At 40.5% G+C, this 13,184-nt stretch overlaps 1 protein-coding gene across 13 annotated transcripts in view; it reads right to left on the bottom strand.

Moving 5' to 3' along the window:
* Positions 1-13,184, bottom strand: part of LOC138757918 (mitogen-activated protein kinase 10) — a 300,847-nt gene that overhangs the window by 24,179 nt on the left and 263,484 nt on the right. For 7 of the 13 annotated variants that reach the window (XM_069926038.1, XM_069926037.1, XM_069926034.1 and 4 more), the window contains 3 exons: positions 8,832-8,939; positions 5,897-6,079; positions 3,284-3,408 (listed from right to left, as the gene is read on the bottom strand). In XM_069926038.1, coding sequence (XP_069782139.1) covers positions 3,284-3,408; positions 5,897-6,079; positions 8,832-8,939 — 416 coding nt within the window. The remainder of the gene's footprint in view (positions 1-3,283; positions 3,409-5,896; positions 6,080-8,831; positions 8,940-13,184) is intronic. The other 6 variants (XM_069926051.1, XM_069926047.1, XM_069926040.1 and 3 more) reach the window with 1 other exon arrangement.

Raw genomic sequence — 13,184 nt, 5'->3', positions numbered from 1 at the left:
GAGGATGATGAGTGACACATAAAATAGTGAGAGAACAGCAACTTGAGTCTCATCATGGACAAGTCAAAGGAGAAGGTTGTGGACTTCAGGAGAATGTAGATCGACCACTGACCATTACACATTAAATGGTTCTGTCATGAAGAGAATGGAGAGAGCACTGTTCTTTGGTGTGCATATAAAGACTGACCAACACTGGACCCACTACACCTCCTCATCATTCTGGAAGGTGCAGCAGCGCCCATACTTCCTAAGGAGGTTGAGGAGGACAAGGCAATCAGCCCTCATCTTGACAACCTTTTACAAGAACACAATAGAGAATATCCTGTCTGGATGCATCATTGTGTGGCAGGGCAGCTGCAAAAATATAATTATAGGAAAGATATAAACAAAATAGAGAGAGTGCAGAGAAGGTTCACGAGAATGTTGACAGGATTTCGGGGTCTGAGTTACAGGGAAAGGTTGTGCAGATTGGGGCTTTTTTCTCTGGAGCGTAGAAGATTGAGAGGGGACTTGATAGAGGTATTTAAGATTTTAAAAGGGACAGACAGAGTAAATGTGGATAGGCTTTTTCAATTAAGAAAGGGGGAGATTCAAACTAGAGGACATGGTTTAAGATTGAAGGAGGAAAATTATAAGGGGAACATGAGGGGAAATTTCTTTACGCAGAGGGTGGTGGGGATGTGGAATGAGCTTCTGGCAGACGTGGTCGAGGCAGGATCATTGGTTACATTTAAGGAAAGACTGGATCGTTACATGGATAGGAGGGGACTAGAGGGGTATGGACCGGGTGCTGGTCAGTGGGACTAGGAGGGTGGGGATTTGCTATGGCATGGACTAGTAGGGCCGAACTGGCCTGTTCTGTGCTGTAAGTGGTTATATGGTTATATGGTTATAAAGCATTGGACCAGAAGTCAATACAGAGGTCTGAAAGTCGCTGAGAAAATCACTGGTGTCTCCCTTTCTTCTATTGACGACATTTATCAGGAGCTTTGTTAAATAGGGTTCAAATAATTATTGGGGACCCTTTATATTCAGCACACAGTATCTTTGACCTACTACTACTACAGGTTGTGACATTGATGAACAGTATTCTGTAATCAAGTAAATCTATTTGTGTACAGTATTTATTTCAAATTATGTCTTTATGTAAATAATGTACGTGCTTCTGATGTACTGTGTTTTGTGTGTGTGTATGTGTGTCAGCAGGTCATGCAGCATCTATGGGAAGCAAAGGGTAACCAATATTTCAGGCCTGAGCACTTCATCAATGTATGAGAAAAAGCCGGCCTTGAATCAAATGATTGGGTTAGTGGGGAGGGAGCAGAAGGGAGGAGGGTGGAAGGGGCAGGCTGTATGACACAGGAGTGATCTATTGGCATTCAATAGAAGGAGTTGTTAGAATTTTAATTGAGTTTGCAGGTGAAAGAAATGATAACAAACCTGTACTTGTGAATATTTATTGTATATGGGAATATGTATTTATTCCATATGGGAATTTAATGAATTTTATCATTGATAGTTTTTGAAGTATTTGTTTAGCTGATAAGAATTTAGTGCATATGTAAATTGTACAATGTGTAGAAGAACACACTCATTTATTGTTAAAGGATAAATGTTTGCTTTGAGCAGCTTATTTTTAATTGTCTATTTGATTTCACTGTGCACTGGGTAAAATTTCAATGATGTTCAGTTCAAAATGTAACAGACATGATTGCAGGAGGTATTTTGTCTCCCTCATACCAAGGTCAAGGAAATCAGTCACCATACTACCATGGACTGGAATTTAATTCTGATCACCTTTAGAGGGGTACAAGAAACAGACATATACTGGGCCAGATATGTGGAGCCAGCTCTGCTGCCCAGGTTTGCTACAGGTGCTGCAATGCTTCATCCACCCCGAATTACTCTGTCTCACACATTGGAGGAGCTGGTTCCAAGGGATAAATGAATTCTGTGGCCTTGATCTGCTGCTGTCAAAGGGTTGTGTAAAATTTAAGAAGACTATAAAATCAAAAGAACATACGACATATGATTAGAAATAGCCATTCAGCCCATCGAGTCTGCCCCACCATTTAATCATGAGCTGATCCATGTTCACACTCAGTCCCACTGCCTAGCTTTCCCACAACCTTTGATGCCCTGGCTAATCAAGAACCTATCAATCTCAGCCTTAAATACACCCAATGACTTGGCCTATACAACTGCCTGTGGCAAAAAAAATCCATAGATTTATGACCCTTGAGCTAAAGAAATTCCTCCGCATCTCTGTTCGAAATGGACACCCTTCAGTTCTGAAGTTGTGGCCTTTTGTCCTAGACTCTCCCACCTTGTGAAACAACTTTTCGACATCTACTCTGTTCATACCATTCAGCATTTGAAATGTTTCAATGAGATCTCCCCTCATTCTCCTAAATTCCAACAAGTACAGTCCACGAGCTGTCAAACACTCCTCATATGATAACTCTTTCATTCCAGAATCATTCTTCTGAACTTTTTCCAACATCAGCACATCCTTAAATGAAGAGCCCAAATCTACTCATAATACTCCAGATGAAGTCTCACCAGTGCCCTATAAAGCCTTATTATTACATCCCTGCTCTTATATTCTATTCCTTGTAAAATGAATGCCAGCATTGCATTTTTGTTCTTCACCACTGACTCAACATGCAAGGTTATATTCAGGCTATGCTGCACAAGGACTCCCAGGTCCCTTTGCATCTGGGTATTTCCAATTTTCTTCCCATTTAGAAATTAGTTTGACCATTTATTTTTTTTCTACCAAAGTGCATGACCATGCTCTTTCCAAAATACGTCTGACACCTGGAACTTTTAAATTTTTTTTAATTAAAGGGTAACAGGTCACTTTGGTCCTTGAGTCTGTGCTGCCCAATTTATACCCAATTAACCTACACCCCCAGTACATTTTGAATGGTAGGAAGAAACCGGAGTCCCTGGGGAAAACCCACGCAGACACTGGGAAAATGTACAAACTCTTTACAGACAGCACGGGATTGGAACCCCGGACCCGATCTCTGGAGCTGTAAAGGTGTTGATTTGAACTTTTCACATGTGTTCACACAATTAATTAAAAATAATTAAAAAACAAAATGTAATCAAACATATTAATTAAGAAGTAACAAGTAACATCAAATATATTGTAAAGTGGCCAGCAAATGCCTTTTTCCATGGGGTCCTTAATGGGCTTGAAGTTCATCAGAAAATCATTGCCCTTGCTACAATGCATGAAATACCAATGATTGGAGAATAGAGCATTGGGACTCACCGCCTCAACTTCGGCTGGGTCATACCACACGTTAATGTACGGGTGCTGCAATGCTTCATCCACCGATATCCGTTTGGCAGGATCAATTACTAACATCTTGGACAGGAGATCTCTGGCCTGGCTGGCTGCAAAACATGATGCACTGGTTACTAGACATTTTACTACCTTATTTCCAAATTGGCTGAAGCCTCCTCGAGTTCAATAGTATTGCAGCCCACCACGTCCTCAACCACTTAGACACCCTGATTTGATGGTAATCTCAAATGTGTTCTCATTGACTTCTCCACTTTCCTGCATGCCAGGGTCTATTTACAGTGACCAATTAATCCCACAACCCACACGGCCTTTGGACATCGAAGCAAACTAGAGCACCTGGAGGAAATCACAGGGAGAACGTGCAAACTCTGTGCAGCTAGCATCCAAGCTTAGGATTGAACCTGGGGAACTGTACTGTGAGAGCTGCACCACTCTCATAGGAGTAGAAACTCGCTGTGGCAAAAAATTCCATATATTTACCACCCTCTGGCTTATGAAATTCCACCACATCTCTGTTCTAAGTGGACAGCCTTTGATCCTGAAATTGTGCCCTCTTGTCCTCAACTCTCTGACCATGGGAAACAACATTTTGACATCTACTCTCCTGTTCTTTCCACTCTCAATGAAACTAACAGCTAGTGTATTTTACCTAGTTGATGCTCACCAAAAAATTACAATTGCTACAACAGTTATTCTCTCCTGCACTAACCCAATTCAAAACATTACATGGTAAGGATTGAAATCCATGCCCCTGTTTTGCTGGTGAAAATGCAGGGGAATGGGTATTGGTCCTCTCCACCCTGACTCAGCTCTATGTCAAGAAGGTATCCTCCAGTCACCCTGCCTGTTTTGGCACTGAGAGAAACCAATTCAGTGAGGGGTGCAATGCAAGGGGTTATGGGGGTGGGATACAGGGAATGAAAGCTAAAGAAACACTGACCAACCAAGGTTGTTTTGTTAATTTTAGTGCCAATATTAAAGTAAAACACCACGACTGCCATTTCTAATCTTGTTATCATTTGCTGTGGACATTTTTATGTATTTGTTTTATGGAGCATGATGAATTATTGTGAATTACCTGTGTGGTATGCAATTCCAAAAATTCAGAATTTAGTTGGCACTCATTTTGCCATCATATTTAAACCTTGATGATTTGGCCTCCTTTAAAAATGGGATTGTTTCAAGGTTTTTGTTGGGATTTTGTCTCAAGACAAGTGAGGACATGGGCTTGAACCCTAAGGGAGAAGCCTGTTTTCATTGGTCAAACTTTGCCCTCACCCTGTGTCACCATCTCTTCCCCTGGTCACTCTTCCTCCACTACTAGAATCCGTGTGAAGGGTGAGCAGATGATAAGGATTTGTGGGTTGGGGCAGATTTCGCCTTCTGTTGTCCTGATTGATGCTCTGCCACTGGGCTGCACTGCTTGTTAATTTCCATAAGAAATAAGTTAATAGGTGCAGCAGGAGGGCATCTGGCCCATGGAGTCTGCTCCACCGTTCAACAAGATCATAGCTAATGAGGCTGTGGACTCGGCTTTGCTTACATGCTTCTTTCCCATTACCCTTAATTCCCATAATATCCATAAATCTGTTTGTCTCTGTCTTCAATATATTTAATGTGGTAGTCTCTTTTGCTTCCTTGGGCAGAGAATTCCACTACTCAGTGGGAGCAATTTCTTTTTAATTTTGAATATACCTTAAATTGAGAAGCAGACAACCCTCGATAAAGTAACATCAGAGAGTGCAGGAAATGCTCAACAGGTCAGGCCACATCTGTGGGAAGAATATGTGAATTAAAGTTTCAGGTCTTCGACCTGAAATGCCAGCTCTGTTTCTCTTCCCACAGATGCAGTCTGATCTGCTAAATATTCCTACCATTTTTTGTTTCAACTCTAAATTTCCAACACCTGCAGTTTTTGTTTAATTTTTCAACCTTCCATAAAACCAGATACAATTCAATCAACAGTCAAGCATCAATGCAGCTATGGAGGTTACCAGGGTGGGGGGGCAGAGTGAGTTGGGGTACGTAGGAGGTGACCACATCAGAGGAAGTGTCAGGATTCATGGATACTCGACACCTCTGAAGGGTCAATTTTTGGCTTCTCTTTCTCTTCTTGGTGGGGCGCTGGATAAGTGGCCCCTCTTTGTGTGCCTCTATAGGGCAAATGTAAGTAAACTAATTTTGTGCATTTGTGTATGCGACATTAACAGAACCTTTGAGACATGAACCTCGAAACTTAAGTCTCTGCGTTAAGCTCCCCTTGATGAAGGATGGTACAGAACATTTCTGGTTCTGGCTAGCTGTCTGTCTCTTTATTTGTCATCCTGGGGTGAATCAAGCATGTTCACCAACCTCAGCAGCAAGCCTGCAGGATTTACTTATTGATAGTAATGTAGATAAATGTGGATTTTACAGGAAGAGGTCACCGGGAGTGAATATCACAGGAGCCAATTTACAAGCACTTTGGCCAATTCAATTCAGATACTTCTAATTTCAATTCAACTACATTGAAGGTTCTTTTGTTTTCCCTTATGATTACAAATGAAGAAAGACCAGTACTTTACTACTGTGCCTTACCTTTTAACTTATTGTGTTCAGAGTCAGCTGGGAAGAGGCAGTCAGGGAAGAGCTTTGGAAAAGTGTGTCCCGTGTACTTGGGTCTATTTTCCACATAGTTACGAACTGTGGGCTGTAGTTTCTTCATAAACTCTGGGGAAGGTGTTCCCAGCTGCTCTATTACTTTATTCCACTGGTCAATGTCTGAATCGAAGAGGTTTAGGAAAGTCTGCCAATTATCAGAGTGAATGCAATGCTTAAAACTGAAGGCGATGAACAAGATGAAATTAAACTTGGAAAAGGCATGTGTATTTATTTAAAGAAAACAATAATTCCTCAAATGGATCAATAGATATAAAACTAATTTACAAACATAATAACAACATTTCTTGTCATAATTTTGTTCTCTGCAAAGATAATTCCTTTATTTGGAAAATCAGACTTGCATGCAGGTTTAACTCAATATTTTCTCTTTTTCCTTTTCAAAACAGACCACTGTCAAGTCAAAACTTTATTGACTGTAAAATGAAATATTTCAGAAATTTTTGCATGTTATATTTGTGCGCTGCATGTCTGCATAATTTTTGCAAGCACTTTTGCATGCAATAGTAGTTAACCTGCTTCGATCAGTGGCATTTAGACCACTTTAGTGACTTTCACACTCTTTAAGATATTACATTTCCTCCTATCTACCTTGCCTATGGGCCTCATAATTTTATAAATCTCAATCAGGATCCCTTCATTCTCCTCTGTTCCAGGGCAAACTTTGTTTCTTTTCATCAGTGAGAAGATTCATTCCAGTCTCATTTAGATCTCCTTTTCCAAACAGGTTGCTGCCTTGCCACTCCACAGCAAATGGTATCTCTTTTGGGGTAAGTTTATCTTTCTCGACCTGGTGACAGTGTGCCTGTAACTAACTGTCAACCTCTCCCACTAACTCCAACCCCCACCCACTCCCCAGGAAGTCTTTTTCATGTCAAGCTGGCTGATACTGCCTTGTTTAATTTAATTTTTATTAATTCACCTTCTCCTCCCAATTCTGCTCCATTAATTTTGGAATTGCCTGATAATTCCTTTCTACTTATTGTCTAATTACCACTCCACTGCAATCACATTTAAAACATATCCACCTCTTCTTCACCACTCTCTCTCTCCAATCCTCCACCATCTCAGGTAACTCATTTTTTAAATTATATATTAAGCAGAAAGGCTGGGGAACAAAAGCCATTGTTTATGGTCTGAACCACAAGTTGTGTCTAGCTCTCAAAAACACCCAAAGCTAAAACTGTTCACGACTGGTGTTATGTTTGACTCTGAACTGTGTTTTCCACCTCACCTTCAGTACCTTGTTAAAATTCTCTGATTCCACGTGAGGCTCACTACCCTGACCCTGACCTAGTTTCTTTGTTGCTGAAACCCTCATCCATGTTTATAATTTTCTCAATGCATTTCTGCAGTTACATACAGCAAGGGTACTTCATTGCCTTTGAAGTACCTTAGGACGAGTTGTGGTTATCAACAGTATTTTATTTATAAACCACTTTCCTTGACTGATCCATTCCATTAATCTTCTAGCCAGCCTCCTATCTTCCACTTTAAATAAACTTTTGTTCATCCAAAACTCGATTGCCTGTATGGTATTGTAAGACAATGCAAGCCTTTCATCCATGGGTGCACAGATCAGATCGTTCAGTATCTAATCCAAATCCAGAATATAATCCAAATTCACATTTTCAAGCTCCTGTCCTGATAGAAATTTATAAGATTATGAAAGAAATAGTTAGCACAGACATTCAGAATCTTTCTCCCAGGGATAAAATGTTACGTACTTGAGAACATAACTTTAAAATGAGGGATAAGCCTTTTACACGGAAAGTGGTAAGTTCCTGAAATAGGCTTCGAGGGAAGGATTGGAAATGTTTAAGGGGCTTCTAGATACTGGGAATAGAGCAATATGCAGCATATGGGAATAGAATAGTAATGGTTTAATTTGGCGTCATGTTCAGTGCAGACATTGTGGGCTGAAGCCCATTCCTGTGCTGTACCATTGCCTTTTAAATCTTCCATAAATTCTTTGGTGGCCTAGTTTTGACCAGGATACATTTCTTTGCTCCCTGTCTCTACAAAACCTTCCAACCCAACCAATTTGGTTGATCTCTGTATTCCCCCTATCCATGCCTTATGCACATTCCTGCTTTCATTACTCAACCTTAACAGATCCAAAACTCTTACATTCCCTTTCTTTGATTTTCTGCCTTTCCCCATAGTCCTCTCAAGACCATAGTGCATTTTTTTTTAATATTAGAGATGACTTAGAAATACAAGTCATTGTTATTGGGATATGCTTGACTGCAGTCAAGTAACATTGTGAAGTTTGAGCCCATGGATAAAACTTGGAGAGGTAATTAAACAAGAAGTAGAAAGGAATTATCAGGCAATTCCAAAATTAATGGAGCACAATGTCCTTCTGAATTTTTCTAAACTGTTGAGTTTTGTTCTTGGAATTAAATGGATTTCACAGTGTTTTCCCATAGCTTTGTGTGGAGAATTCACTCCAGTCTTTATCACTTCAAAGACCAATAGGCTGAGAACCTGTAGGCCTCCCTTAACATTGCATGTCATCTGATCTGTTGATGTATCTTGGTTTTCTTCTCTTCGCTGACTTGAATCCCTATAGTTTATTACCCAAAAGCATTGTTCGAATACTTTCGCCAAAAAAGACTCTTAGGTTCAAGAAGCAGCTCCCCACCATCATTACAAGGGTAATTACGTTTGTCTAGGCTATTGTTGTAATGTATTCATTGCCATTGCTAAGTCCCCTAGGATTTACTATTGACCCAACATTAAATGGGGTCAGCCACATAAATACTGAGAATTCTAAGACCAATTTATTACCAAGTCCACATACCGATAATACAGAAGAAATTAGTTAATTGTCAATGAACTTTATATCCACCTGAGGAGGCTGAAAGACTTCTTGTTTTATCTGAAAGATGACAGTTCTGATCACATGCTACTGTTTCTGGACTGAGTGAGCCTTGTGAATACTTCACATGTAAGAAATCTGAAAATGTTAAGAGTTCCACTATCAGAATCAGGTTTATTGTCATGAACATGCGTCACGAAATTTGATTTTATGGCAGCATTATTGTGCATTACAAGTGAAAAATTGTTATGAATTACAATTCTGTAAATAAAAACAATAAATAATTTGTGTAAAAAAAAAGAGAAGAATCGGGTCGTGCCCATAGGTTCAATTTTATGAATCATTTGGATTTGTATGAACTTATGCTTCTGCAGAAGTATTTAGGGGACGGGTTTTTTCATTCTATGGTGAGTGTTGCTGAAGGTGTCGATGGCACCAGCATATGCTGATTCTGAACACTGGATTCCTTCTGGATCTGTACAACTTAGGAATACATTAGTGCTCCTTCACAAATTCACACGTATTGTTGTATAACCAAACCCGTATTTTGTAGTGAAAAATGACATTCTGTAGACACAGTGATTGAAGTAAAATCACAAAGCTGGAGAAACTCATCAGGTCAAACAGCGTACTTTAAAGATACAAAATCAATGTTTGAGGCTTGAGCCCTTCATCGAGGTATGAGCAAAATGACAGCAGGCACCTGAATAAAGTGGAGGAGGGACAGGGGGAGGATAAATGAGGATGGACACAAGAGAAAACAGGGGAAGGGGTGAAGAGCTAGAGAAAATGAGACAGAGAGATAGGGATGAGAAGGAGAAACTGGAGAAGTTGATGTCGATGCCATCCAGTGGGAGTGTGCCCATATGGAATATTAGCTCCTCCATTTTACAGGTGGCACTGGTTTGGCAGTTAATGAGGCCCTGGACAGACATGGGCTGCACAATGTCCTTCTGAATTTTTCTAAAATGTTATGGTGAAATTGTACGAAGCACTGGTGAGACCAAATTTGGAATACTGTGTGCAGTTTTGGTCACCAAATTATAAGAAGGATGTAAACAAAATAGAGAGAGTGCGGAGAAGGTTCACGAGAATGTTAACAGGATGTCAGGGTATGAGTTACAGAGAAAGGCTGAGCAATCTGGGGCTTTTTTCTCTGGAGCGTAGAAGATTGAGGGGGGATTTGATGGAGGTGTTCAAGATTTTAAAAGGGACAGAGAGAGTCAACGTGGATAGGCTTTTTCAATTAAGAGTGGGGGATATTCAAACCAGAGGCCATGGTTTGAGATTGAAGGGGGAAAATTATAAGGAGAACATGAGGGGAAATTTCTTCACGCAAAGGGTGGTTGGGATGTGGAATAAGCTTCCAGCGGAGGTGGTTGAAGCAGGGACGTTATTTACATTTAAGGAAAGACTGGATAATTACATGGAGGGGAGAGGATTGGATGGATATGGACCGGGTGTTGGTCAGTGGGTCTAGGAGGGTGAGGATTTGTTCCGGCGTGGACTAGTAGGGCCAAACTGGCTGTTCTGTGCTGTATGTGGTTATATGGTTACATGTTGACATGGGACTGAGGTGCAGATTTGAAATGGTTGGCCACTGGGAGATCCTTGTCATTAAATCAGGCACGGTGAAGGTGCTCAGCAAAGCCATCTCCCAGTCTGCGTCCAGTATCTCCAATGTAGAGAAGGCCACAATGTGAGCAGTAGATGACATGTTTTGTCTGTGGTCTAAATCATGCAAATGAATATAAATAATTAAAACATCATATTCATATTGAAAATATCAAAGGTTATTTATGTATTCTTTTAAAAAAAAACATTGAGAGCAACTTTTCAGAATCAGAATCAGGTTTTTTTTGCCATGATGATGTATCATGAAAGTTGCTGTTTTGAGGCAGCTGCATTGCGAACAATTGTTATAAATTATGGTTCCACAAATCAATAATTTGTGCAAAAAGAGCAAAAAGTGAGGTAAAAGTAGGTTCATTGTGTGAAACACAAAAGTGTGCAGAGGCTGTGATTGTAGTAAAAATACATAAATGCTGGCAAGTGTCTCACAGCGTCCACAAGAGTTCCTCCAGCATTTTGGTGTTTCTCTAGGTTCATTGTTCATTCAGAAATCTGATGGTGGAGGGGAAGAAGCTGTTTTTGTAAAGTTGGGTGGGCTTTTTTATTAGGCACATCTTTATCCCAATTCTCTGCTCTTGAAGGATGGTTATCAATTTCATTAATAAAACAACCATGTTCTTTGGGCACCAATCATCACAGTTTAAATGAGATGTTATTGTCTCCTGTGCATTTGTTCTGAGATGTGTGAATCCTGATTGCATTTAACATTCTTAGAACCAATCGGAATCCACGAATCACAGAACCCTAACGTCATCTCAACTAAATTTAAGTTCCACTCACTTTGGGTAGTGTCAGCACAAGTCTCAGTTCACATACCGCATAGGTACCAAAAGAGTATTTCTAATTCCCCGATTTAGCGAGACAGGGAATTAGAATTGTAACTTTATGGTGAGGTTTTATTTTAGGATAAATCATTTTATCATCTTGGTTTTTTTTAATCACAGGCATCCTACAAGTGTATAGTTGCATCAGAATCAGAAATTGTCATGAAATTTGTTCATTTGCAGCAGTATTACAAGCGCAAAATTGTTATAAATGATATTTAATAAGAAATAAATTAATACAAAAGAAAAGAAAGTGAGGTAGTGTCTGTGGTTCATTGCCCATTCAGAAATCTAATGGCCGAAGGAAAGAGGCTGTTTCTGTACTGTTGGGTGTTCATCTTCAGGCTCCTGTGCCTCCTTCTGATAAAGCAGTGAGAAGAGGGCATGGCCTGGGTGGTGAAGGTGCTTGAGGATAGAGGTTGCTTTCGTGAGACCATGCTTCTTGCAGATGTCCTTAATGGAGTGAAGACTAATCCCCATGATGGTGTTGGCCGAGTTCATATCTCTCTGTAGTTTTTTTTCTCTCCTGCGGATTGGCACCTCCATACCAGACAGTGATGCATCCAGTCAGAATGCTCTGCATGGTACACCTGTAGAACCTTGCAAGTCTTTGATGACATACCAAATCTCCTCAAATTCCTCACTGGTTGTCACTGGTGAACCTTTGTAATTGCATCAACATGGGGGCCAGAATAGATTTTCAAACATGTTGACATCCAGGAAATTGTTTACATTGAAAAAGATACCTTGCAGATAGTGCTTTAACATTTGTCCCAGTACTCTCTCCGCAGGGCAGTACACTGCATCAGTTGTTCCTTCCATAAGAAGTATTAACACAGTTACACAGGGCGGAGTGGAGCCAGCAGTGTAAAACAAAGAGTTATTGGTCATGTAGAGGAGCAGAGACTTTCTTAAATAAAGAGCCGGTAAACAATTGTCAGTCATATGGATTTGGAATGACAAGACCATATTGTAAGCAAACTCTGAGAGTACTGTGTGCATCTGTCATTGTTACTGAATATTGGAAACGTTCCAATATGGGGTTGGATTCGAGAACAGAGCAGATGACATAACCATGGTGTAGAGTTCAACCATTTGGACCAACCCTTGTGAACATTAGAATGGTTAAATATAGAGGCCCTAGTTCCAAAAAAACAAAAGCCTGTCATGTTCAGAACGAAAATGCAATGATTCGTCAGGTCCATCACTGTTACACAGTATTCTAGCTTCACAAAATCTTAAAGGGATGTAAGATGCTGTTGCCTCTCTCAGAGATACATTATCTCTGCTAAATGGTTCTGGAGTAAAACATGAATATCTGCAGACAATGTGATTGTAGTAAAACCACAAAAATGCTAGAGGAACTCAGCAGGTCTCGCAGTGTCCATAGGAGGTTTAAACAATGTTCTTCCAGCCAGAAGAGGCTGGTGGTGGAGAAGGACTGGTTGGGTCTGTTGTCAAGAAAGAAATGAAGGGTTTTGAGTCTTTCAGTATGGGGGATAGAGATGTACAATGATTGGATGTTCAAGGTAAAGATGAGGCAGTTGAGTTCAGGAAACTGGAAGATGTTGAATTGATGGAGGGTGCATGAAATATTCCGGATATAGGTGGGGAGGGACTGGACCGGGGGGACAAAACGGAGTTGAGGTAAATGGATACTAGTTCAGTGGGGCAGAAGCACATGGAAAGTATAAGTCTGTCAAGCCAAATGGGTTTGTTGATTTTGGGTGTGTGGTAGAACCAGGCAGTGCAGAGTTGGGTAACAATGAAGTCAGAAGCTGTGTGAGAGAAATGACCAGAAGTGATGAGTTCTGAGACAGTGCATGATAGAGTGGTTTGATGAGATTTGGTGGGGTCCTGTTGGAAAGGTAAGTAAGAGAAGGTGTCTGCGAGTTGTTGTCTGGCTTCAGTAAGATAGAGGTCAGTG

The sequence above is a fragment of the Narcine bancroftii genome, chromosome 3 (genome assembly GCF_036971445.1).
Source record: "Narcine bancroftii isolate sNarBan1 chromosome 3, sNarBan1.hap1, whole genome shotgun sequence".
NCBI lineage: Eukaryota > Metazoa > Chordata > Chondrichthyes > Torpediniformes > Narcinidae > Narcine > Narcine bancroftii.
This window is presented reverse-complemented; position numbering and strand designations above follow the sequence as displayed.